The 27,924-nt window shown below is 37.9% G+C and overlaps 3 protein-coding genes and 1 long non-coding RNA gene across 4 annotated transcripts in view; 1 reads left to right on the forward strand and 3 right to left on the reverse strand.

Moving 5' to 3' along the window:
* Positions 1–27,924, reverse strand: part of LOC127509705 (interferon-induced very large GTPase 1-like) — a 322,431-nt gene that overhangs the window by 283,096 nt on the left and 11,411 nt on the right. The window lies entirely within an intron of this gene.
* On the reverse strand, positions 2,243–2,991 carry LOC127509717 (interferon-induced very large GTPase 1-like). The gene has a single exon (XM_051888638.1). The coding sequence runs from the start codon at positions 2,912–2,914 to the stop codon at positions 2,258–2,260; it is 657 nt and encodes a 218-aa protein (XP_051744598.1). The 5' UTR covers positions 2,915–2,991; the 3' UTR covers positions 2,243–2,257.
* Positions 7,229–19,567, reverse strand: LOC127510122 (GTPase IMAP family member 8-like). The gene is made up of 4 exons (XM_051889603.1): positions 19,546–19,567; positions 14,913–15,488; positions 14,227–14,823; positions 7,229–8,290 (listed from the first exon to the last, which is right to left on the reverse strand). The coding sequence occupies exons 1-4, from the start codon at positions 19,565–19,567 to the stop codon at positions 7,233–7,235; spliced, it is 2,253 nt and encodes a 750-aa protein (XP_051745563.1). The 3' UTR covers positions 7,229–7,232.
* Positions 24,121–26,301, forward strand: LOC127509720 (uncharacterized). The gene is made up of 3 exons (XR_007929352.1): positions 24,121–24,560; positions 25,223–25,446; positions 25,685–26,301. It is a non-coding gene; the product is annotated as an uncharacterized LOC127509720 (long non-coding RNA).

The raw sequence follows: 27,924 nt of genomic DNA on the forward strand, positions 1-27,924 counted from the left end.
CATAAACCCCTCCTGCTCTTCTGTATTCTCTCCAGGGGACATTATCATCTGAGGCATTGGGATAAAAAGATCGACTGCTTGCCACAGCTGATGTGCAGATGCTAGTAGACAGGTTTGTTGTATTCTTGTAATGCATCCCATTTAGTCCAATAACACGATGGAAAGGAACGCTGTGATCTCCATCATGGTTTTCTATGGTCTTGGTGCAGGTGGCTTTACAGAACGGACACTGAACCCAACAGCACTGACACAAGTGATCAATCAGAAGCTCATCTAGCCTGAACTTATAGTCCAGATTTACTGGAAAAGTCTTTGTGTTAAATCTACTGATGATGTCAGACATTATAACAGAAAGTTTGTCTCTTATCACATCTTCTAGAAGGTTGAAATCATCAACATCATCAAGTTTCACTCCACTGAGGTCTTTTTCAGAGAAGATCAGCACATCTGAGAGCTGCTGTGTGAATCTCTTTAACCACAAACCAACATCTCCTCTGTTTGCTTGAACATGTTCAGTAGATTCATGTGCTGCTTTCATGATCTTCTGCTGCAGGAGTTCAATGTTCTTCTTCATCTTGGGTAAAACACTGACACTGAACTTATCAGTGACGTACCGGCTGACTTCATCTCTGATGAAACTCTTGATGTGATCACTAGGATTATGAATGTAGTTCATGTATTTTTCAAAATCTTTCTCTTCTGCCAGTGTCTTCAAGATGTGTTTCTCCAGTTTTGATCTGTTTCCATTCAGTGACTCATAGTTTGTTCTCATTTCATCTGTCAGATCTCTGGCAGTCTTCTTGTAGACACTCTGCTCAATGGGCTCTTTCAGTTTCTGACAGATGATCTCACCAAAAATGTCAGCTGATGTTGCTCTATGACAGTATTTCTGGAAAATACTATAGTACTCTTCTTTCTTCTTCTCAACATATATTACAGGACTATTGGCGTTTCTGAACATTTTGTGTTGGTCAGTGATCATCTTGTTTGCTCTCTTACAGGTGGAAAGAACCAAATCCCTGATGAATTCATTCTTGAAATCATATCTCACTGGTCCTTCTTGAAGTTCTGTTATTTTCTTCTTGATGTAATCTGTGATTTGTTGAATAAATCTGATGTTGTAGCCCATCTTTGAAATGTTAAATGACATGATCATCGAGTCTGTATGCTGAGCAACGTCTTTGACTAATGTTCTTATTTGGGCTTCATCCTCTCTTGATAGATTGTACCCAAACTTCTTAGTTGATCTGTAGGTGTTTGTGATTGATCCTGCAAATCCACTGGATTTCTTTAGTTGTACATAATCTGAATAACTTGGTACAGAAAAAATATCCCTGCACTCACTTTTCTCCATATATTGGCCTACAGAAATGCTTCCATAGACATCACTGAGGATCTCTCTCACATCTCTCATTATGTCAATATCTTTAATTTGAGGAGTGTTTGTGATAATCGTCTGCACACTCTGTTGCCAGAACAAATCAAACTCTTTCTTCAGTGTTTCTTCATCATTTGCTTTATCTTTGAGTTTTAAGGCAAGTTCTTTGCTATTTTCATAGAGAGTGATTTCATGATTTATTTTCTGGGCATCAATCTTTTTCTTCAGGTCTCGATGCTGAAGAATCTCATTTAATTCCCTATTTGTTTCTCTCAGAATGTTTTCCTGAAGCTCACTGATTTTGATTTCAAACAATGTTTTCCACTTAATTAGTATTTCTGCATCAGTGTCTTTCTCAAAGAATTCTGACATTGATTTTTTCACTTCTTCATTTGTCTTTTTTAGTTCCCTTTGAAGATCAGTTTCATCAACCTCATGAATTGCTTCATTTTCTATTTGGTTGTGTAGTTTGTTCTCAGTTTCCACCATTGCACTGCGAAGACTCCAGAACCACTTGCTGTATTCAGTCTCCAGTTTTCTGTAGGCTGAAATCTCCAGAGATTTTCTGAAGCTGATGATGAATTGTTCCTTCAGTAAAGCCTCCCAAAGATCTTTAATGCGATCTTTTAAGTGTGTAAACATCATTCCATGTGATTTTGATGCATAAATCTCAATATATTCCTTTAGTTCTTGAATATTCTCACAGTAGTTTGGGTTTGGTGGTGCCATGGGTGGGCTGCCCTCCCAGAGATGAGCAAAATACTTCACGTCATTCTGAACATCAAATCTAATGATATCACTGAAACATTCTGCGTCATAGACTTCCTCTTTAGCAGCGAGTTTTGTCATCTCATTCAGTGTTTCCTGCAGTCGCCTCCTTCACTCCATGTTTTTCTCTCCAGCTGTGATGTCTGAGACATTCTGATGCACAAACACACAGCTGGGATTCAGTCTGACCTTCTTCATCCTCAGGAAGGTCTGAACAACAATCTGAAGAATGTCCTGCATCTCAGATGGGTTTTCTCCAGATATGTTGATCAAAGTCAGATTTCCAAGACCAACAACAAATGTGGCCAGTTCAGTGTTATGATGTCTTGTTGATCTTACAGACAGTTCTAGAGCACGAAGACCTTCAGTATCAACAACCAGAATATAGTCAAAGTTCATCTGTGTTCTCATCTCATCTGACACTTTGACCAGCTGCATGAAAGCTCCTCTGGTGCACCTGCCAGCACTGACGGCAAACTGGAGTCCAAACATGGCATTCAGCATGGTGGATTTCCCAGTGCTCTGAATCCCTAAAACTGACAGCACAAAGACTCTCTGGTCTCCCAGTTTCTGGATGAGTTCATCTAGAACAGCAGAGATCCAGATCACAGGAACATGAGCAGCATCTCCATCCATCAGCTCCAGTGGAAATCCAGAGATCATCATCTCTGCTGCAAGACTCGGGAGAGAAGAGAAGTGAACCTGCAGGTCTTTCTTGTTCTTCTTCACAGATGAACATGATTCATAGATCTGACCGATCTCCCTCATGATGTGCTCCAGACCAAAGGGTGCAGCTTGAAGATCCTCAGATATTCTCTCAAGTTCTGATTGTGCAGCTGTGAGCTGTTCAGATTTATCAGTGTTGTCTTTCAATTGTACAACTGTTGACGACTTTTCATCATACTTGTGATGAAGAGCAGAAATATCTGGTGAGATATATTCATTCAGGATGATTTCAAGCCATTTAAGGAAATAGATCTTATTCTCAGCATGCAAGTGCATTTCTTTAATAAAAAACTGTGTAAAAGTACTTATGTAAAATGCATGCTGCTGCTCACGTAATCTCTTCAGGTTGGCTTGTTTATGGCTGATGTCTATTTCTGTCTCATGTGTTTGAGGTTGATGTAGTTCTTTGTTCTTCTGACTCCACTGATGCCACAGTTTCCCCTGATGAGGAAGAAATGATTTTTTGATTTCTATCAGATCTTTCTTCTCCAGTAAACTCATCATCTGCTGTGCTGCTTCTCTTCCTCTCCTGCAGTCTTCATCATTTTCTTCATCTACTCTGATATCTGAGTGTTTGGAAATGTCTTCAAGACTGAAATTGGAAGATGATTCTGAGAGACAGTCATTTATAGCTCTTCTGAGTTCTTCAGATACATCTGACTGATTTCTGTCTTTCAGACCAATTTCAAATTTCCCTTTGTCCATCTCAATTACAGTAGTTTCATCTTCAGTAAGAAGACAAATGAGTGGCTTTCTGTTTGTGCACAGGTTTTGAATTATCATTGAACTTTCATTGTTCCTGTCAAGCTGTGACAGAAGAACAACATTGACTGAAGCCATTTCAGTGAGGATCTCCAGCTGTTTCTCATGGTCTCCTGCATCACAGTGTAGATTACAGAACGCAACACAGTCATTGAATTTATCATCATATGATCCAGAGGGGCAGAACCAGGCGATCTCCACCACTCCATCCATCAGGACTCTGGTTCTGCTGCTGCCTGGGCAGTTCCTGTGGAAGAACGTGTTGTGTTTCTCATTGATCAGAGGGTTCATCAGATGAGACTTGGATGAAGAAACAGAGCCAAACCTGAAGAAAAACACCATTGGAGTTTGTGCCTTGTAGATCGGCTGGGTTTGACTGATGAACTCATTGTTGTTGTTTCTGATCTTCCAGCTCTTGTTGATTTGTCTGAATGTCCAGAGAGGAAACTCAATCTGTTGTGTGAATGGATCAGGAACAGGCAGAGGCAGAGCGTACTGACACTGGGACAGTTTAGTGACCATCAGCTGCTTCAGGAAACCATCAGCACACTGAAACACGGCCATCTGAACATCCATCGGGTGGATTCGCTCGGACTGACTTACTCCTTCATTAGGGAAGGGTATTTTTTTGAAAATATCACTGTTGCCTTCAGATGATTCATCCTCTGTTTGTTGTGTGTGATCCTGTTCACTGTCCTTATTAACATTAATGTATCTTGCTCTGTAGTTCATCATCAGTAGTTTTTGTAGGAAAGTCTGAACCAGCTCCTCTTCAGCACAAGACTCATGGGACTGCAATGAATGTGCAGTTAATTGAAGAACTTCAGTTCTTTTAATTGTGTTTTTGCTCTTGTCGAGATGAAGTCTGTGAAATAGATGTTCTGTTTGATCTCTTTCAATCTTTATGTGTTGATCTGGACTGACTACTGCTGGTCCAATGTCTTTGTTTTCTCCCTGTTTAATAGAAAAATCAATAATACATTTTTATCAGTGTTTTCCAGTACTCTTTTAAAAAAAACCTGTCATTTCATCTGGACTTTTTTACATTTTAACCGTTCACTGTTTGTATTAATCAGCTTGTCTGTTTGTCCCAGAAATACTGTCAATCTGTGCATTAGTGGTAGGAATTTTTCAGTGACTATTTCTGAAACAGGAAACAAGTTTGAATCACTTGCTTTCCCAAAACAATGAACGGAGAAGCGATGTGGTCATGTTAATTTCTAATGACCTTCATTCTTTCAACAAATTTGTTTCAAAAAATACCACACAGCACCACCATTACTTAATTAACTTAATTAAATAAATTTATTCCTATTAAGGTGTTAAAATGGAGTACCTACTGGGGTACCTCAGGGCTCAGTGCTTGGACCTCTTCTCTTCTCCATCTACATGACATCACTAGGATCTGTCATTCAGGAACATGGTTTTTCCTGCTCTGCTGATGACACACAACTCTACCTCTTCCAACCATATGATCCGATGGTTGCTGCTCACATCGCATTGCAGCCTGCCTGACAGCCATTTCTACCTGGATGAAGGACCACCACCTTCAACTAAACTTAGCAAAAACGGAACTGCTTGTGGTTGGTGCCAATTGAACACTTCATCACAACTTCTCCATTCAACTTGGGTCATCAACCATATCTCCTTCCAGAACAGCCAGGAACCTTGGAGTGGTGATGGATGATTGTTTAAGCTTCACAGATCATATTGCTACTCCTGCAGATTTGCCTTTAACATTAGGAAGATTAGACCCTTCCTATCGGAGCATTCCACACAAATTTTTGTCCAAGCTCTTGTTCTATCCAGACTGGAGTATTGTAATGCTCTCTTGGCAGGCCTTCCAGCATGCACTGTCAAGCTTCTACAACTGATCCAGAATGCTGCAGCAAGACTGGTCTTTAATGAACCAAAGAGAGCGCACGCCACACCTCTCTTCCTCAGTTCACACTGGCTGCCAATAGCTACTCGCATCAAATTCGAGGCTCTAATGTTTGCCTACAGAACAACCACTGGCTCTGCACCACTACACCTAAACTCACTACTTCAGACTTATGCACCCTCCAGAAGCTTGGGTTCTGCAAGTGAACGGCGCCTTGTGCCTTGTGGTGCCATCCAAAAGGGGCACAAAATCACTCTCACAGACCTTCTACTTGTCTGTTCCCTGCTGGTGGAATGACCTACCTTGCTCTATCAAAACAACTGAGCCTTTAGCCATTTTCAGAAAACTACTAAAGACATATCTTTTTCATCAACACTTGACCCAGTAATATTAGCACTTACTTTTTTCTATTTCTATTCTCTCTCTCCATCTATTTATAAAAAAAACTCCTTGCTATGAGCACTTTGCTGGGATAACTGGGACTTGACACGCACTTGCATTTTGGCATTTGATTGCTTCTACTGTTCTCATTTGTAAGTCACTTTGGGGAAAGTGTCTGCTAAATGACTAAATGTAAATGTAAAATGGCATCAATAAACACGAATCAGTTCTCTCCAGGTTTCTCTGAACACTCACCTGTATTCTGAACATCTTCATCTTGTCATATTCCTGTTTCCTCTCCAATTGTCTTCTGTTTAGTTCATCTTCATGCTGTTCTTCAAAGAGTTTTAGTGTTTCTTCAAATGTCTTTTGTTGGTCTTCTCTCATGTTTCTTTCTTCTTTCAGTCTCTTTTCAAAATCCTCTAGTTTCTCGTCGCTCTCTTTCTAGCCTCTCATTCTCTCTGATTATTTCCTCTATTTCACTCTTGAGTCTCTGATATTGTTCATCTGAAATCAGTTTTTCACTCTCTAATGTCTTCTTGTCCTCTTCTTCTCTTCTCGTTCTCTGTGTGTCTTGATTCATTTTTTCTTCCTCCATCATCAACTTCATTGTCTTTTTCTCTTCTTCTAATTTTTTCATCAGTTCTTCTCTTTCTCTGTTCATTTGCTCCACTGTCTCCATTAAGATCTTCATGTTGTTTTCTTCTGCTTTATGTTTAGATTGAATATCTTCTCTCTCTATTTCCATCCTCTCTCTTTCTTGTTTCAGTCTCAGATTAAATTCATCCCAAATTCTCTGTTCATGCTTTCTTTTCTCATCCTCTTCTTCTCTTCTCTTCTTTTCTTCTTGTTGTTTCTCTCTTTCCCATTCCTCTCGTTCTCTCTTCATCTTTTCGAGAATCTCTCTCTCTTTCTCCTCTTTATCTTTTATTTGTGTTTGGTATTGTTCTTCCCTCTTAATAAACTCTTCTCTTCTCTTTCTCTCTATGTCATGGCTCTGTCTTTCATTCCCTATTCTGTTCATCAGTCTGTCTATTTCAGTGTCATATTTGATTTGAAGTTTTTCTTTTTCTGTGTTTATTTTCTCATTTTCTTGCCTCATTTGTTCAATTTCTTGTTCAAATGTCTCTCGTTCTCTTTTCAGCTCCTCTCGTATAGGTCTCTGATGTGCCTCTTTTTCGGTTATTTCTTTTTTTAAGTTATCTTCTCTTCTCTTTCTCTCTTTGTCTTGAATCTGTCTTTCTTCCTCCAACATCATCTTCATTGTCTCTTTCTCTTCTTCTAGTTTGATCATCAGTTCTTCTTTTTCTCTGCTCATTTGCTCCACTATCTCCATTAGGAGCTTCCTGTTTTCTTCTGCTTCATGTTTAGATTGAAGATCTTCTTTCTTTCTTTTAATTCTCTCTTTCCCTTGTTTAAGTCTCTGATTGAATTCATCCCAAACTCTTTGTTCCTTCTCTTTTCTTTTCTTTTCTCATCTTCTTCATCTCTTCTTGTCTTTTCCTCTCTTTGTTTCTGTTTCTCCCATTCCTCTCGCTCTCTTCTCATCTCTATTTTATATTGTTTTTCTCTCTCTTTAAATTCTTCTTTTCTTCTTTTTATCTCTCTGTCATGGTTCTGTCTTTCTTCCTCCATCATAACTTTCATTCTTTCTTTCTCTTCTTCATGTTTGGCCAAGAGTTCTTCTCTTTCTGTGTTCAGTTGCTCCACTCTCTCCATCAGGAACTTCATTTGTTGTTCTTGTTTTTCTCTTTCAATCTGTCTGAACATCTTACGTGAGTAGAAACACCCTCTGTTTGCTTCCATCATGTTGTCTATCTTCTCCAGTAGATCAGACACCTGTGTTCGGTCTCCAGTATGATTATTATTGAACACATGGTATCTGTTTCCACATGCTTCAATCAGGTTCATCAAAGGAGATTCAGGTTTTCCCAAACACTGTTCAATGGTTTTGTTCTTCAGACCATCTCCTCTGGTGAAGAGCACCATTGTGTACATTAAAGAGTTTTCACCAAACATCTCTTGGATCATCTTCACTGATTTTGCTTCTTCTGGAGTGAATCTGGAGATACAATTGGTGATTTCTCTCTGGATCTCCTCATTGCTAAGTTTAGTATCAAATAGTCCTGGAGTGTCGATCACCGTAACATGTCGGCCGTTGATTTCAGCTGTTTCTCTCTGAATCTCACTAGTCACTGATTGAAAAGATTCTTCTGCTGTAAATGCATCTCTTCCTAAGATGGTGTTTCCTGTTGCACTCTTCCCAACTCCAGTTTTTCCCAGCAGCACAATCCTCAGATCATCTTGGCTCTCTTTTGGACCTGTAAAAGAAGAAATGCTAGTCTTTGTAGGGTGATTTTTTTCATATTTGCATAACCCTGTTTGTCTACAGTCTACTTGTCATATCAGCATATTAGATGTAGTTTTTTTGTTGTTGTTTGTTTTGTTTTGTTTTTTAGTATATTGTAATGTAGGGCTGCACGATTTGGGGAAACATTTATATGTTTTTTTTCTGAGTTCTTCAAGCCTTCTTGGGTATTTTCATAATAATAAGGGTATAGTTATAATCAGGGTTTGAAATTAACACCCGTCAACCCACCAAATGCAGGTAAAATCAGCTGTGGCGGGTAACGCTATCAAATCACTAGCCAATTTGGCAGGTCTCACACTTTGCTGGGGAAGTTCATGTAAGCCAAATCTGTGCAGATTTAGTGCAAATACTCAACTTGTGAATCACTGTGATATATTAAATGCAGTGCATTGCGCAGAATCTGCGCATATCTGGCTTACTTGAACATACACTTTACTAGGCAACAAATAACGGCATGCTTAATAACGAAGATTAAAAAGAAGCATAATAATGTGGCGATACTGTCAGGGAGTCAACTCAGTCACCAACCCAGTCACCACCGTCATCACTCACCACATTCACCAGATCCCTTACCTGTGCTACTCACCTGTTGCTCGCATACCATCCTGGTTCTCTTCAGCCCCTGCTCCCCATTGCCTCCATGCTCGTTGTTTCCTGGATCACCTGGAAAATACACTGCATCAGTCACAGATAAGCTGTACCAAGACTTTCCTTATCTAAACCCACTTACCTAGACTGCTTTCTTTGCTGTGTTGTTGTTTCATCTGCATTCAATAAACCTGCTGTTGTTTACATCACTTACCTCTGTGTTTCTCATCTATTTGCTGACAGAAGACCAGACCCAACTACTCCAGAGAAGGAGCGCTAGGCTCCCGCGGCTGAGAACCCGATCGAAGGGCTGGTCAGCGCTCTTTGAGCCGCTCTCTCTCCAGATCCACATCACCAATCTGCCTCTGCCAGTCCCATGGCTCTTCCATCTAACTACTCGGGTGAGGCAGTTGAATGGAGCAGTTTTCTTCTACAAGTATCACAGTACACTGAGATGCATTCTCATAAATTCAACAACGAACAATCTAAAGTGCTGTTTCTAATCTCACTGCTCACTGGACGTGCATTGCTCTGGGCACAGGCCATCTGGGATTCACATTCTGATCTAATTAACTCTTTCGATGATTTCTCTTCTCACTTCCAATAAGTTTTTGGCCTCTCCACAGGATCACTCTCTTTGTCTGATCAACTCATCTGTCTTCGGCAAGGCAGTTCTTCAGTCAGTGATTACACACTACAATTTCGCACTCTAGCGGCCTCATGCGGTTGGAATGAGAACGCCCTTCTTACAGCTTATCGTCAAGGTTTGAATCCGCCGATCAGAGTCCAAATGGCAATTTATGAGAGTACAGTTGGATTGAAGAGCTTTATGCAGAAAGCAGTGAGGATTTCACAACACCTCACTGCCTGTCTATCCGATTCAACCTGTCCTCCAATACCAGAACCTATGCAAGTGGATTCCAATCATCTCACCCCTCAGGAACGAGCTTGACGTCTCGCTACAGGACTATGCTTGTATTGTGGAGCTCCTGGACACTTAATCCGTATGTGTCCTTCACGTCCCCCACGTCCTGCGGTGAGTACCATACAGTTTGAGCCTACCATTTCTAACTTAACTCTCCTAGAAGTGCAATTGCTCACCCCGCGTTATATCGTTTCAGTACGTGCCCTCCTCGATTCTTCGGGCAACTTCATCTCACCTGCCCTATTGAAACGACTTGGCTTGCCCCTTCATCGCCATAAGGAATTGAAAGTAGAAACCATCCAGGGAAAATCGCTAGGATGTGGGCGGGTCACGTTCAAATCACCACCTCTCACACTACAAATTGGATGTCTTCACAGTGAAAAAATATCCTTTCTGGTACTGGAGGGATCCACCGTCGTTATCATCCTGGGACGCCCCTATCTCACACAACACTCTCAAGAAGTCAGATGGGATACTAGCGAGATTCTGAAATGGAGTCCAGCCTGTTTTCAAAACTGTCTCTCCAACGCTCCTGAAGCCCCGGTTAGTGAACCGAAGTTACATGTTGGCTCCACACTGGTGGAGAGCCCTGAGCCACAGACCACTCCCCAGATCCCATCTGACTACGAGGGGTTTCAGGATGTATTTAGTAAACAGGCAGCCACAAAGTTACCACCGCATCGGCCATGGGACTGTGCCATTGACCTGCTGCCTGGAGCCACCCATCCCAAGGGGCGGGTTTACCCCCTCTTCATCACGGAGCACAAGGCGATGGAGGATTACATCCACGAGGCTCTCCAAAAACAGTTTATTCGCCCATCCACCTCACCAGCGGCCTCAAGCTTTTTTGTGGTAAGAAGGACGAGGGCTTGCGGCCCTGCATCGATTATTGAGCACTTAATGAACAAACAGTGAAACTCTCTTAAACCACTCCCCCTGGTCCAGTTCCTCGGTTACATCCTAAGCGCCAATGGTATCCAGATGGACCAGGGGAAGGTCGAAGCCATCCAAAGTTGGCCTCAACCTCAGACAGTAAAGGAGCTCCAACAATTCCTCAACTTCGCGAACTTCTGTCACTGGTTCATCCAGAATTTCAGCATCCTTGCCACTCCACTCACTTCCACGCTCCGGTTGAAACCCAAGTCCCCGTCCTGGACTTCAGAAGCTCGAGCCGCATTCGACCAACTCAAACAAGCCTTTTGTACTGCTCCCATCCTCACTCATCCCGATCCTGAGCTCCCCTTCATCGTTGAGGTGGATGCCTCCACCACTGCCGTGGGAACAGTGGTCTCACAATATAACGGAGAGCCTCCTCTACTCCACTCTTGCGCTTACTACTCCCGAAAGCTTTCCCCAGCAGAGCGGAATTATGACATCGGAAACAGGGAGTTACTCGCCATCAAGCTGGCATTAGAAGAATGGAGGCACTGGCTGGAGGGTGCCCAACACCCCTTTACAGTGATTACAGATCATAAGAACCTGGAATATATATTTATAATGCCAAAAGACTTAATCCTCGACAAGCTCGCTGGGCCCTCTTCTTCACACGCTTTCAGTTTACCATCACGTATCGACCTGCAGAGAAGAACATCAAGGCAGATTCACTCTCACGTATCCATGCTCCCGAAGAACCATCCGTATCTAAACCCACACTCCCTCCAGCCATCCTCGTTAGCCCCATTCAATGGGACCTTGAGGACCAAATCTGCATCGCCACTGCATCCATCCTGCTCCTCTGGGAGGCCCAGAAGGAATGATCTATGTGCAAACAACTCTGCGGAAGAACCTTCTGGGCTCCCTTCATGCTTCCCCAGGCTCTGGGCATCCAGGCAGCCAGCGCACTCTCTCGCTCCTTCAAGCTCGGTACTGGTGGCCCACCATGGCCCGGGATGTCTCCCAGTATGTTCGAGGATGCTCAGTCTGTGCCATCTCAAAAACTCCACGTCAACTACCGTCAGGAAAACTTGTACCACTGCCCATTCCCCGTTGTCCTTGGTCCCACATCAGAATTGACCTTGTCACCGATCTGCCCAATTCCAATGGATACACCTGCATTCTTGTAGCAGTGGATAGATTTTCCAAAGCATGCTAGCTGATTCCACTTTGTGGATTACCCACTGCTCTGGAAACAGCTGAAGCCCTCTTCCACCAGCTGTTTCACACCTTTGGAATACCCGAAGAAATCGTCTCCGATCGTGGACCCTAATTCACTTCCCAGGTATGGCCAGCCTTTTTCAAACTCCTTAATGTCCCTGTGAATCTTTCCTCAGGATATCACCCCCAAACCAACGGCCAGACTGAGTGGAAGATTCAGGAGATTGGAAGATATCTCCGGGCCTACTGTCACGATAACCAACATGGCTGGAACCGTTACTTTCCCTGGGCCGAGGGGGTACTGTCAGGGAGTCAATTCAGTCACCAACCCAGTCACCACCGTCATCACTCACCACATTCACCAGATCCCAATCACCCAACTACTGATTCCTTTCACCTGCCAGCAATCAGCTATCAGCTCCATATATACTGCACTCCACCCGTTCACTCACTGTCTGGTCTCAACCTTACCTTGCTGTGTTCCCAGATCGTCTTACCTGTGCTCTTCACCTGGTTTTCCTCAGCCCCTGCTCCCCGTTGCCTCCATGCTCATTGGTTCCTGGATCACCTGGAAAATATCAGTCAGCATCAGTCACAGATAAGCAGTACCAAGACTTTCCTTATCCAAACCCACTTACCTGGACTGCTTTCTCTGCTGTGTTGTTGTTTCATCTGCGTTTAATAAACCTGCTGTTATTTACATCACTTACCTCTGTGTTCCTCGTCTATCTGCTGACAGATACATTTGATTAACAGAAAAGACATTATTATTTTCCAATATCCTACAACTTTAGCAGACCCTGGCTTAGCAGGGGCGAAAGTACCATTTAAAAAAAAAAAAAAAAACTTAATTTTAAAAGATGTTGTTTTAGACAGAGATTTTTGCTGTGGTCAATAACTCACAAGTGTGGTCTGTCAGTACCAGGTGGTATTTTGTACAAATGTAGAACGACTTCAGCATATCACATTGAACATTAAGTTGCACATTCCCAGGTGAAAAAAAGTACATTTCTATAATGTACTTAAAGTGCTCTACTTATGTGCACTAATTATGTACTTAATATACTAAAAATGATTCTTTAGTACTTCTTAAGATAATCCTAAGAACATCTAAGTGTACTCAACTGTGCTATTTTGAGATACCATGAATATGATTATAAATTATTTAGATACCACTCATAGTACACTTATATATTTTAAATACAGAGATAGTATATTAAAAGGACATTTTAGTTCATATTCATGGTGTCTCAAAATAGCACAGTTAAGAAGTACTAAAGAAGAATTTTTAGTATATTAATTACAAAATTAGCGTGCAAAAATAGAGCACTTTATGTACATTATAGAAGTGTACTTTTTTCACCTGGGTTGTTACTTTTAAACCCTTGAGTTGGGATGAAAGTAACACAGGTGGGTAAAAGTAACACAATACAAGCTAGATTTTTTGTGTTACTCTTGTTTTTATTAAATATACCTGATTCTGACTTTGTTACTTTGTAACTGCAAACATGTTTTTTTCCTTTATCTTTGAAAAAACATGTACATTTTACTGTATTGATCTGTCCATCTAAAAAAAAAGCTGTGACGTAATTAATCTGGTTTATTTAAGGTTTTTTTTTTTTTTTTTGGCTAGTAGAAGTTCTGAATGGCCGGTAACTTAAAAATTTAGTAGCCAAATTGGCCGGTGAGTGAAAAAGTTCATTTCAAACCCTGGTTCTAAGAATAGAATAGATCAGATGTTTGATGTGTGTTGCTTTTCAAATGCACATTATAAGTGACTTAAATTGGAGCAGCATTTGTTACTGATCACAGAGCCACTCTTTACTAACACGCTGTGCCTATATTTATTTAATTAATAATTGAAAAAATCTCAGCCTTTGCGATTTCATAATCGCACTAAGCCAAATCGCGATTTCGATTTTATTTTGATTAATCGTGCAGCCCTATTGTACTGTATATAAATTGTACTATAGGTTGGAGTAATTGTGTTAATGTTGTTACTGACTGCATTCTTTTTGTGAAATAAGCAATACCTAGTTCATAAGTTGATCCCTATAGCTCACCTAAGGATTTTAAAGAGTCCACTAGGGAGAATGTCTGGATAACCAGATGACAGTGATCTAAACTTATAATAAAGCTGCTTAATCTTGTTTCTGAGGATGTACTTAAAGTTTCAACTTAATTTTGAGGACCTGCCTTTCAGCTACATTTGAAAAACACTTTTTACATACCAAAAACCTTGAAACAGTTACACTTTTTAAATGTCCTGTATAGAATTAAAATGTAAAAATTCTTTTAGTCATTTTTCTAGCTCCAAAGTTTAAGACCCAAACTGATTATTAGGTCATTACCTTGTGACAGAAAATGTGTCTCTAGTGAATGAATTTTCTTCATTTCTTCAAATTTCAGCATTTTTTTAATCTGTGCCTCTAAAAATGTCTCTGTGGAGAAAAACCCGCCCATGTTTTCTTCGACCATCTGCTCAATGTTCTCTATCAATGTGGACACTTGTGTGGTGTGACCAAAGAAATGATGTTTCCCTCCAAAACTCTCAATGACAGACTTTGTTTCTTCATTTAGTTCTGCTGTCGTTTGCTCTGAATTCTGCATTATAAGAACCATGATGTGTTTCTTGATGCTTGAGCTGAAAATCCTCTGGATCTCCTCCATTTCTGCTTTGTCTTCATCTGTAAGTGGAGCGTCAAGAGTAACGAATAGGAAAACATGAACTCCAGGATGACAGAGAGACACAAAGCGGAGAGTCTGACGCATCACTTCCTCCTCTGAGAGCCGAGTGTTGAACAGAGCTGGAAGCTCCACCAGGCTGATCTGAAGTCCATGAAGCTCCACGTCTGATCTTCTGTCTGTCTGCTGCAGGATCAGTTCTGATATGGAGGATTTTAATGTCCTGTCACTCCCGCAGACAACCAGATTCAGCTTCACACCCTCTGAAACAGATAGTAGAAGATTCAAATAAAAAAAAGCTTATAATATAGTTCATTTTTCACTACAAATTATAAAATATTATCACACTTACGTCTTTCTGTGGCTTGTTGCTTCATTGTGAAATACTGTGAAGCTTCATATACAGCACAAACCAGGTGACGTCCATCATTCATTTGCACAATGTCCTCAAACGCCTGTATAAGATCATCAGGAGAGCTGCTTTTCTGAGGACTGAAGTGTCTGCTGAAGCATTTCTGAATGATTTTCTGTAGGATGTCATTGGTTTCAGTGGGCTCTTGTGTGGTGAGCACCATGGTGTGTTGATAAGCACGCTCAGAGAAAGAGTCCAGCACCTTCTCCACACACTCTTGATCTTCTGCTGAACACTCCTCATGTTTGAGGAGCAGAACAATCACATGAGGTCCTGGATCAGACAGATACACACACTCTCTCACTGTCTGTATGATGTGATGGAGTGACAGATGTGTCTGGAGCAGCTGAGGACTGTTGATGACGGTCACATGTCTGTCCTTCAATCTTCCTCCGACTCTCTCTACAGCACCTGGATGAGCTTCACTGTCAAATGCTTCACGTCCCAACAGGAAGTTTCCCACTCGGCTGTTTTCTGACACGTTCTTCCCCAGCAGAACAATCCTCACATCGCTAACTGAAACATAAGTGTCATACAGTATGTACACAGCAAAAACCCCAGTGTTAAATAAACTCTCCTCAGAGTTTATTTGACTCTACTCTCAAGAGTGTTAAAATTAACTCTGAATCAATGTTAAAGTTAATGAGATAATTAAGTGATTGAGTGATGATCATTAGTGATGAACACCTGCTGTTAACAAGCAGAATCAATGAAGGAAAGAGTCACCATTTTTGAGTATGGTGATCAGTGTTTGCATTAGTTAGGCTTTTGACCCTTGATTTTTTAAACATTTTTCTTTTCTGGCTGCTTTAACTGTGTGTTTATAAAACACATATACTATGGAAAAGAAACCACAGAGAAAATGTGTTCAGCTGTTGGTTGTTTTCAGCATAATCACCATGAAGTGACATGAAGAACTCATATCATTCTGAGTCCAATCTCTGATTATATGGGTGATGTGTTATTTTTAAATTGTTGATTACATCAGCGGTGATATTACAGCATGAGTTTCTGCACAAAAAAGTTTGCAACAGCTTTACTTTTTAGAGACACACACACATCAAGAGCCAGTGTATGAATCTCAACAACGGTGACAAACAGCATATTCAGATTAACAGATCAACTCTGAAAATCACAAAACAAGCTACTAAAAATTCACATAAAAAGCAAAAATAAAAGAAAATAGTAAGAATAAAAGAAATAACTAAGAAAATTTAGTTAATGATTTATTCATGCCGCAATGCATGCTGGGAGCAATGGATGAGTTTTGATTGGTGCACCCAGAATGCACTGCAAAAACCTTTTTGATGGTCACCATTGTTGAGATTCATACACTGATTCTTGATGTCTGTGTGTGTCTAAATGGCAGAGAGATTCAATCCTTTTTGATTGAAATAACTTTTAAAATCCCATCTTATGCTGTAGAATTTCAGGGCTGCTGTAATCAGTAAGGTAAATCTAACTCAGAAATTAGGCTCTAAATAAGTTTAGTGATCACAACATGATGATTATGGCAAAACATAACCAACAACACCTGATCACATTTTCTCATGGCTTGTCTGGCTGCTATAAGTTGGTTAAAGCAGCCAGACAAAAACTAATATTATTAAGTCAAGGGTCAAGATCCCAACTAAAGCAAACACTAATCACCATAATGGTGTCTTAAAATGGTGCCTCTTTCCTTCAGTGATTCTGCTTGTGTTCATCATTAATGGTCCATCATCACTCAATTATGACTTAATTATCTCATTAACTTTAACACTGCTTCAGTGTTAATTTTAACATTCTTGAGTGTGGCGTTAAAACACTGAGGAGTTCATTTAAAAGTAGGATTTTTGCTGTGTAACATGTTACGATGCCAAGATCTATCATCATAGATAGAATAATTGTAGGAGATGAATTTGAGTTTTGTTTATGTATTGTATTTTGTATTTGATTTTGTATTTTGTAATGCATTGTCCATTGGTTCCACACTCTTTTAATCACTGTAAAACCGAATATAGTGTATATTGGGGCAAACCCTGCTAACATTTTTTTTTTTCTAAGAACGTTTTTCAAATGTTCAGTTTTGGTTATGGGAATATTAAAATGTTGAGTTTCCTTAAAGTCCCCGTGAACCGGAAGTTGCAAACGACTTCTCTTCAGTGTTGTGACGTATTTCCAAGTAAAACGGAATATTGAATAGACGGCAGGGTTTTACTTTAGCGCTCCTCACTCTCCATCTCTCTCTCATAGCAGACTAAGGGTTGGAGGGGAGTGATTTAAGCGTTTTCAACCCAAGCCGTCAAACTGACGTCATCAGAGAAGGAACGCCATTCCAGACCAGAAGTAACTTTTCAGATTTTGATTAAAGATTACCACGACAAACAATTGTTTTTTGTTTATTAACTTGCACGGATTAATTGTTCACCACAAGACTAGTAATATGTGCTAATAAAGTTTCATGATTTCATGCTGACTTTAATGTTAATAGAATGAGTATGATGTTCCTGAAACATTCTTTCAAATGTGAACACCTGCTTTTAACAAGCAGTATCACTGAACAAGAACAGAAACTACAACTGAACTCCAGCAACAGCCTATAATTAACTGAAGATAAAAGAAGACATTAAATCTCTCAAAATCTCAGCAGAGGAAGATTAAACAACTCTACAAACAGCATTACCAGCTTCACTTCAGTTTGATTTTCTACAGAATCTACAGAAGCTCTTATTGGGAATTAGCAGAGGTTTAGATGTTGATATTTAGCTGAAAATAAGTTTGTTAGTCGTCATAATGGTAATCAGTGTTTTCTTTAGTTGGCCTCTTGACCCTTGGCTTTTGTTAACTTATTTCACTTTCAGCAATTGCAATAATGTTTTCAGAAAACATTATCATGACTGATTTAAATACATATGACGTTAAAATATTCATTAATACAAAAAGTTCAGCTGTAAGAAAGGTAAAAAGATTTTTAATACTGAAGAGATCTAAGACCTTCCAAAAATGCTACAACCATTGTAATGCAAACGTTGAGACTAGGGTTGGGAACCGAGAACCAGTTCTTATCCAGAACCAGTAGTGTTTTTTGAAAAGAACCAGAACTGTGCAAGATTTCTAAATTTTGGTTCCGAAAACAGTTCTGGTGTGATGGGTGGGCAAAATGTGACGAGCGTATCCTTTAACAGAAACGTTTCACATCATGAATATTATACCAATGAATGCAATGAAAAGCCCTCACGCTACTTATATACATCGGATATCAATAGAGAGAGAAAGGGGTGCACAAAGCAAAGGTGCACAATTAATCTTTAAGAGATCATGTTCTCAGATTCATCACCTAATTCCTAAATGACAAAGTGCATATTAAACCTTTGACAAAAATAAAAATCGCGATATTCAAATCTGAGTTTGCGCTGCCACTGATCTAGAGAAAGCAGTTGTCATGTTTGTATATAAACAGCTTAAAAAACAATCTTTTCAAACACACAGTATCATTATTTCTGTGTTACAAATATTCCAATTATCACAGCAGTATACAAAAGTTTATTATTCAGATATAACGCAGATGTCTACGTTAACAAATCAAAATAGAATGAATCACCTTTGGTAAGTTATGGGTGACTCAAATAACGACTGTATCGATTGCATTGTTACGCCACTAGCTGGCAACAAATTACTGTTAAAAATGTATCCATCACTGAATCATTCTTCCAGAAACAAGTGAAGTCTTTATGAATCCAACTTACAAAAATATTCTGTTTCACCTGTCTGAATCTTACATGTGTGTTCAAGCATCTTATTTGTGTTGAATGTGTGGTCACTTTACAATAAGGTTGATTTGTTATGCGCTAACCATGAGCAATACATTTGTTACTGTATTTGTTCATCTTTGTTAATGTTAGTTAATAAAAATACAGTTGTTTGTAGTTTGTTCATGTTACTTCACAGTACATTAACTAATGGTAATAAATACAACTCTTGATTTTAATAATGTATTAGTAAATGTTGAAATTAACAATCGGAACCAGAATCGTTAGGCAGAACCAGAATCGGAACCGGAAAATTACTCATGATAATATAACTGTTTTAGTGGATTTCACTGTCATGGTAACTTACGCTACATGGCTAACTCTAAAATGTTCAAGAATGTTCTAAGGATGTTTTCTCACAACATTATAAGAACATGTAAAAAAAACAAAAAAAAAAAACTTCTACAATCATTTTTGTGTTAATCTCTTGAACAAACATTTTATTAATGTTCCTGGAAGAACGTTTGTTCATATCTTTGAGAGAACCTTGCCAGAATGTTAGCCAAAGTTCTATTGTTAGTCTCAATAATGCCTGTTTTCACCAGTAGATTCAAATTTAAATGTTACTGGACTTTTGAAATATTTCTAGTTAAATGCAATCACTGGTAATACTATTATAAACTGCAAAAAAGCAAAAATAATATTACAGTGATAGACAATGATATCAAGTAATTAAGTAATTTATAACATTTTAAATGTATAGTACAGAATCAGTGTCACTTATTATAAAACTGATCATTTGGTAAACAACTTTTAAAACCTTTTTATTCTGTGTTTCTCACCTCTGCCGTCTCTGCTGTACATGTTGATATTCTTGTTCTCTTCTCCGTCTCTTTTTTTCAGACGTGTTGATCTGTTTTTATTTGATCATCTTTGACTCCTGACGCCTGACCGTTTATCGTCCAGTTAAATATTTCAGTCTAAGAAAAACATCATTCCTGATCTATAATTTTTGTGCATGTTTTTTAAACAGTTTTCTGTTACCTGGATCTAATTGAGTATTTAAACTAGTGAAGAGTAGAGCTTTACCTGCAAACCTGCTGTGGGTCAGAGGTTTAGCCTTTAGCTTCTTATTGAAATCACTCAGAAAGGGTAATTCAATGTTACTGCAGCTCATATTAATTAAATTCATAAACTAAACTCATCATTTAATGTAAAATCATCTCACGTTTACGGTACATTTCACATAACAAAGGATATTTATAATGAACAAGATACCTGTATGTCGAGGCTTCATCATGCTTATATTTTCTTATTGCCAACAAGAATGCAGGAAAAGGTTTGAGGGACGAGTCAATCACTTTGTTTAAAAAAAAAAAAAAACCTGTTTTGTCTTTCTTGTCTGGCAGCAGGTGCAGGTAAAAGTTACAGTTCCTGTGAAAATGAGAAAAACAGTAGGTGATCATTAGAACTTTACAGAGTAAAATCTTTATTTAGATACATTTCAGTCACATTCTGTTCACTGATTAATTGATTAATTTCTAATATGGAACCAGTCACATTACTTCACACTTCTACTTGTATCATTAATATATATATATATATATATATATATATATATTTTTTTTTTTTTTTTTTTTTTTCATACCAGAATAACTTTTACGATAGTAACTATTATTTTGAAGATCATGAGTTCACCTGATAATACTTTAAGAGCCTTAACAATTACAGACCTCCTTTGTGTCTCTTTTCATAAATCATCATGTTGCTGAACTTCTTTGCTGTAAATCAGTTTGTCTTTAGTCTTTGATCATCATCAAATCATCATCAGCTTCATTTTCTTAATTTATTGGAAGCACATGATGACATGACATGGTGACACATTGTCAACCCAGTACATTTATCACAGTCTTTCCTTCCTCATAATTAGGGGCCAAGCACTGAAGGTGTGTAAGCACCTACTGAAATCGTTGACATTCTTCTTATTATTATTATTCTGTTTCCGCTCTGGAAGTCTATGGCAGCCCATAGAACCGTGTGGTAAAAAGTTGTGAAATTTGGTAAACAGAAAGAGGACAAGTGTGAACTGTCACCATAGCAAATTTGAAGTCTCTATCTCAATCTGCCCATGTAAACTGCCCATACTACTTCTGAATAGGATTTCTACTTCATAAAATGTATGAAAATACAGTTCAGATCACTCAAATAAATGGAGGTGCCCTTACATGGTCAGTAATGGAGCTTGGATGTCATCTAGTGAAAAAGTTTGGTACTGCGTCCAAACAAAATCTTACTAAAAGCTCATTTTTGAGATATCAACCTAAATTTTGGACATTTTTGGCTTTGATTTTCTTGACTAGTGATACTTGACTGTTGGGCTTTTATTTTCATTGCCTCTCAACCCCTTAACTTAAAAGCCATAAGTCTAACCAAGTTGTCTTCCAAATTTGAAGTTGATATCACAAACATTAAAGCTCCTATGAGATTTTGTTTAGGCGCTTGTACCAAAAATAGCCAACGGGTGTCACCAACATTCCATTTTTAAAATACATTCTCCTGTAAAAAATTTATAATTTTTTTGACCAAATGTCACTTCTGTCACCAAATCAGTTGGCAAATATGGAACTGTGAGGCTCAGACCTTTCAGATGATATGTGTGTTGTCAAGATTAGAAAAGGTTTTGAGTAGTTAAAATACATTTTGTAATATGAAACCTGACACCACCCACTAGTTTGCTAAAATAAATTTAAGTACCGTTTCCATGGTAACACAACATCCAATTTCAAAACGGTTTTCAAGAGATGAATCTTGAACTCGTAAGCTTTCAAATGATATCTCATTTATAATGATTACTAAAATATGTGATATGAAAAAAATGCAATAAATAAAAAGAGCACCAAGCATCCCAGCAGTGGGAATGTGACAGTTTTAAAACTGTTTTTCTCAAAATTATTTTCCTGAAAATCACAGCGATCAGCCGACTTCAGATAACCATAACTTTTGTTACAGATAAGCTGAAAGAAATAAAAACAACTTGAAACCAGCTTTCATATGGTGTCAAAACCTATAATAAGTAAAATTTCACCATGTGATGGGTTTTCGTAGATCACATCACATACTGTATATACCATATTTGGCCAAACTTCCTGTCCGCAATTTTGATTTTCTTTCTTTTTCGAACTAAACCATTTGTCCGATTTTCACCAAAATCGAATCTCATCTTCATACTGTGCTAACAAAATGTTATCGATTTCGTGTCAATAGACAAAATCGTTTTCGTATACCGAAGCAACAAATTTGAGGCATGATGCCAAAATTGTATGGCCTGGCCCCTTAATTGCAGCTTGCAGCTATATCTCTCAAGTAGTTATTACTAGCAAAAAGCACAACTGAGAGTGTTGTACATAAATCTGTTTTCCATTTTATTTAAATCCCACATCTACCTGTTTTCAATGTAAGTTAAAAAACGTTTTACACTGCAGATGATGAAATCTTGAAAATAGTGTATCTTCATGTAAATCTGCTCACTGTCCTCTGGCGGTGAAACTGTAGAATTGCAGCACCAGATATTACAGTATAAGACCTCAGACAGTTACACACAGTCCTTATTTTACCCAGTTATAAAGATATTGAGTCATAATATTTATGTGGGTCAGATAGCATTCAGAAATATGACTACCACATAGTCTTATTTAAGTGTTTATCCTTATATATTGAAAATCTACATTGCTTAATATTTAAATGACTTAACAAAGAAATGATATGATGTATTTCTTAAGCATTTCTTTGTTCTGAATCCAATATTTCATGTATGTGATTGATGTGCACTTGAGAAAACAGATTTGTATCAGTTATTACTGTCACTTAATGAAATATCTCTCGTGACTCGTGTCATTTTCACAGCTTTGATAAGTCAGTGTGATATAGGCTAATTTATGAGGTAGAATTATTTCTCTTCATAAGCATTTTAATATACTCTAATTCACATTTGCACTCTAAATGGACGTTCTCAATAAATTCATTAGTTACTTACGTCCTGACAATGTTTAGTTGTGCCCCGCGAAACTAATTCAGATGAGTGACATGCACATGCATGGGTTATGCATCATATTTTCCCATTGATTTCATGTTTGTCTTTACCAGGTTAACTTAGCCTATTATCTATTTTAATACTCAATAATGTTTAGCTAAATAGCCTTCTTTTCTTTTTTCTTGTTTACGTTCATCGAATGATAACAGGTAACTCACAAAATGTCGCCCTCTAGTGCTGCAGATCGAGCGAAGCAGCATATAATGAACATAAGGTTATCAGTCATAAGAATGCACAAATAAAGAAGGAATTTAAAAAAGAGAGAAAAATAAAAACAGAGAGTACATGTACAATATTCAAATTATGTCCATGTAACAGCTTTACAGTTTGAAAATCTTGATTTCACGGACGATATTTGGGTTTTTTCTCCATCCGCATTTGTGTATGTGAAACTTGTCAGTAATATTGTAAGTTTTAACACGACTCTATTTAAATTTTTACTATAATAATAAAAAAAAAAAAAATACAAAATTGGAGGAGTATCACCAGGGGCATCCATTACGAAAATTAACCATGGTTCTATTATAGTAAAAGTGTAATCATGTTGGGTTTTTTTTTTGTTTGTTTTGTTTTTGTATAACCATTTTACTACACATAGCCTACCATGCATGGTTAGTGTAGTAAACTCCAGTGGTGTTCTGAAATGAGGAGGCACATTTTTTATTTATTTATGAATCAATGTAAATTCATGTGCATTACTCTTAATGTTGACACATCTTCCTTGTTAAATGAACATTATAGGCTACTTTACATTACATCAAAAAAGAAAAAAAAAGAAACCAAATACAATTCTATTTTGTAATTTTACATTAACAATGTATAAATGTTCTATTTATCAAAACCAAGTCAATCTCATCAAGTTAGTGTTTTAAGCATTTCTACATTAATTCCAAAATAATAAAGGCAATAATAATTTAAACCATATATTTTATTTGTGTATTGATGTTTTTCTTTTTAATAGTCAACTTAGGCTACTTTGGATCATCAGTCATGCTCCGTAACCACCGTCTGTCACAGACACGAAGATGTATTTTTAATTTCACCAAGTTGATTGCACTTCTAAAAATTGTAAAATTTACAGCATTTTACTGTGAAAATTACATAAAATGTCTGGTAAGAGCTTTTACAGTTTTTCCCTGTATATAGTACGGGAACTTACTGTTAACCTATTTACAATTTTTTTCCGTAGCATTTTTACAATATTTTACTGTTAAAATCACATTCATTTTTTACAGTGCAGTAACGAAGTAAATGTAATTCGTTACAGTACTAGCTTTTTCAAGTATCTGTACTTTACTTAAGTATTTCCATTTGGGGATACTTTTTACTTTAAGTTTACTACATTTTAAAGTCAAATATCTTACTTTTTACTCAACTACATTTTGCAAAATGAGTCGTTCCTTTTTATTTATGAGTGGATAAAAAACTGAACAGGTCAAGCACGCGGCAAACCACCAATCAGGGTACAGCGCGCGCTCTGTTTTGAACTTGATTTGGTTACTGCTTACTTCACTGCGTCAGTGCAACGGCATTACATTTTGAGAGTGTCTTCACTTTTAATAAATGATGGAAGAATCAGGAACTCCTGACTCTAAAGTGCCAGTGCCACAACACCCGTGGCCTTATTTGCGGGATTTTTTTATTTTTTTTTGAAGTCATTGAAAAGAAGAAAGAGTCCTTAATTTTCAACTGCCTTCTTTGCCTGCCTCGAAACTCAAACATTTCTTCTTACTGGAATTCTCCTTCCAATCTTAGGAAACACGTTGAGTTAAGCCATTTTCATTCTGGTGGTCATTTTTAATTGAGTAATCTAACAGTAGCTCGCATCATTGTGTATGTTAAGATAGTTGCCAAAGTTTGTAGTATTTGAAGCTGAGTGATCCGATTGATTGATGTTAACACTTTTTGGTAGAATATAAATTCTATTTTGACTAATTTTGCATGCAGCTTATGATGCTAAAACAGTTGGCAGGTGGAGTGGAGTGCTCCTTATTAACCGAGATATTTTCAAAAGGTCAGCTTCAAAAGACTGTGATCTACAGAGCCCCGCACATGGCATGCAAGAAAAAAAAAAAAAAAAAAAAAAATCTTAAGCACCATTTACTATTTTATTCCCTCGATTTACTAAAACGTGCGCACAATTTACTATTTCGCTCCTTCGATTTATAAATCACGTGCATGATTTTGAAAATCGAGGGAACAAATTAGTAAATCGTGTGCACGATTTAGCCTACTAATTTTTTTTTTTCTTTCATGTCATGTCTGGGGCTCCATAGTGATCTAAGCCTGTGTTGAAAATATTACTAGCTATATTGTAACTTACATCTATGACACGCAAAAAGCATATTAAATGGTTATTTTATTTGTCAAGGGGATGAAGACTGATCTCTGGATATGTGGTTATTTTTTTTAATGTTTTCTTTTTGCAGAGAAAGCATGGTAGCCACTTCCAACAATATACTGCCCTAACAGCGCCAAGGAAAAGAAAAATGGTGAGTGAGGAGGCTCCTTCAAACTCTAGACAGCTGAAGCTGCGAGAAACTAAGCTAGTCACACAGAAGACTGTGGATCAAGCAGTGTTGAATTTTGTCTGCAATCCTTGTCCCGAAATTTAAAACATCCTGGACGTCGGATGAACACAATGTCAAACTGGGTAAGATTATTTTAGTTTTGTTTCTGAAAAGTGTTGTTAGTTAAAGATTCAAAGAAACTGAGCCAAATCATTGTTAAAAGATATCCAACTTAATTTATCTTGACTTTCTCAATTTGTTTAGGATAGTTTTAAATGCACCTTGGAAATACATGGGGCAATACTGTTCTATTAATATTTTAATCTGGAGAAATGTGTGAATAAAATGACGTTTGATTCTTAGCCTCTGTGTCCATTTTAGGCCTGGACTACATCAAGAACCATATGGAGGAACAGACTTCGAATCAACCACCAGCTGATGGTTCCAGTGCCTCTGAGGAAGAGGACTTCTTTGCAAGCATGAAGCCTACTCATGGTCAGGAAGGTATCAAGCAATTAGATGGCTACCTGGCATGCAAAGCTGATGACAAAGAAATTCTCAAGTCCTTCCCAGCAGTCTGTAAGTTGTCTTTGAAAGTCAACACTGCTTTACCCACTTCTGCAGCTTGTGAATGTCTTTTCAGCACAGCAGAGCTTATTTTCAGTCCTAGGAGGGCAAGAATGGACTCAAAAAACTTTGAGAATCAGCTCCTTCTCAAGCTGAATAAAAAATATTGTCACTTTAGTTAGATCATCAGTGCCATACTGTACTAACACGCTCACCAGAAATGTCATTTGACATGTTGTGTAATTTGTTTTGATATTTCCACACATACACACACAATATATACATTTACCAAGTATCACCAGGTTTCATGTGAAGCAGTATAAGAATGCACAAACACTGACAATCATACATGAAAGCATTACAAAACTGATTAATCCAAGTTTTTATAAAACTAAAAACTGTTACAATAAACCTTAAATTGAATCTGTCTGCTTTTGAATCCTCTTATTTCATTTGGTTCTGAAGGAAATTGTTTTTTTTTAACAGATATCAGTGTCTGAATAATTAATATGATTCTATTAATAGATCAGTGTGCTAAGAGTAACAGAGTCTTTCAACATAAACATAAACATACACATAAACTGAGATGATTAAGCAAGAGACTAATGATGATTAAGCAAGAGACAAAAATGATGAGGACATTATAGCCATAATAAATTATAGTACTTTGGATACTTAAGTACATTTGAAGGCAAATACTTTTGTACTTTTACTCAAGTGAAAGTTAAAAGGGAGTACTTTTAATTTTACTGGAGTAATATTTTACCTAGTGTATCTGTGCTTTAACTCAAGTACTTGGTTTGTGTACTTCGTCCACCACAAGACATCAGGAAATACATACAGGCCACAACAAATCGCCCTGAGCATTTTGCTGCAATTCTTTAAATACCAAACCAAGATAAACATCCTCCAAATGGAGACACGAGCTAACAATGAGAATATGCATTGACTAGAGTCAAAGACTGAGGGAGTTCACATCATGTTGAGGAACAAGAGGTAATTTGGACGGAGACCCTGGGAAAAAGGCACACCTCCAGCAATAAGCAAAGTATTCCTACACTCTTCAAATCATTATTACCTTACCTAGTTTACTTCTGTATTATTGAGACCATTGTACCAGTCGTACTGAGACATTTGAAAGTGGAAAGAAGGAACAAATGGACAGGAGGGAAGGAAGTTTCCTGCACCTCCACTCTCTAGAGTGTAGAGACAGATGCCGTGTGTGTTTGTATTGTCCGTTTCTCAGGAGATCAAAGTATCTGAGGTTCTTTCAGCCTTACATTCTGTATGTAAATAAAACTGTTTAGCATAATAATATGCATAAATATAAGTAATAAAGTAATTAAAGTAATATAAAATGTATTTTATATGTAATGTATATAAAATGTATATAATGTACCTAATGTCTATAAAAATAACTATAAGATGACACTTCACAGAAAAGTGTTATTGACAAGTTCATTATGTGTCCTGAGTGAACAACGCTAAGTTATTAAACTGCTATGCTGGCACACATTTTATATTCACTCTTATACAGGTGCTGGTCATATAATTAGAATATCATCAAAAAGTTGATTTATTTCACTAATTCCATTCAAAAAGTGAAACTTGTATATTATATTCATTCATTACACACAGCCTGATATATTTCAAATGATTATTTCTTTTAATTTTGATGATTATAACTGACAACTAAGGAAAATCCCAAATTCATTATCTCAGAAAATTAGAATATTGTGAAAAGGTTCAATATTGAAGACACCTGGTGCCACACTCTAATCAGCTAATTAACTCAAGACACCTGCAAAGGCCTTTAAACGGTCTCTCAGTCTAGTTCTGTAGGCTACACAATCATGGGGAAGACTGCTGACTTGACAGCTGTCCAAAAGACGACCATTGACACCTTGCACAAGGAGAGCAAGACACAAAAGGTCATTGCAAAAGAGGCTGGCTGTTCACAGAGCTCTGTGTCCAAGCACATTAATAGAGAGGCGAAGGGAAGGAAAAGATGTGGTAGAAAAAAGTGTACAAGCAATAGGGATAACCGCACCCTG

The sequence above is a fragment of the Ctenopharyngodon idella genome, chromosome 3, assembly GCF_019924925.1.
Source record: "Ctenopharyngodon idella isolate HZGC_01 chromosome 3, HZGC01, whole genome shotgun sequence".
Taxonomy (NCBI): Eukaryota; Metazoa; Chordata; class Actinopteri; order Cypriniformes; family Xenocyprididae; genus Ctenopharyngodon; species Ctenopharyngodon idella.

What these genes read in the sequence shown, in the direction of transcription:
- LOC127509717 (XM_051888638.1), bottom strand. Translation starts at nt 2,914, where the DNA reads ATGAGGGAGATCGGTCAGATCTATGAATCATGTTCATCTGTGAAGAAG.
- LOC127510122 (XM_051889603.1), bottom strand. Translation starts at nt 19,567, where the DNA reads ATGTACAGCAGAGACGGCAGAG. An exon ending in GTACAGCAGAGACGGCAGAG is followed by an intron (nt 15,489 to 19,545) that starts GTGAGAAACACA and finishes CTTATGTTTCAG; the next exon opens with TTAGCGATGTGAGGATTGTT. An exon ending in GCAACAAGCCACAGAAAGAC is followed by an intron (nt 14,824 to 14,912) that starts GTAAGTGTGATA and finishes TATCTGTTTCAG; the next exon opens with AGGGTGTGAAGCTGAATCTG.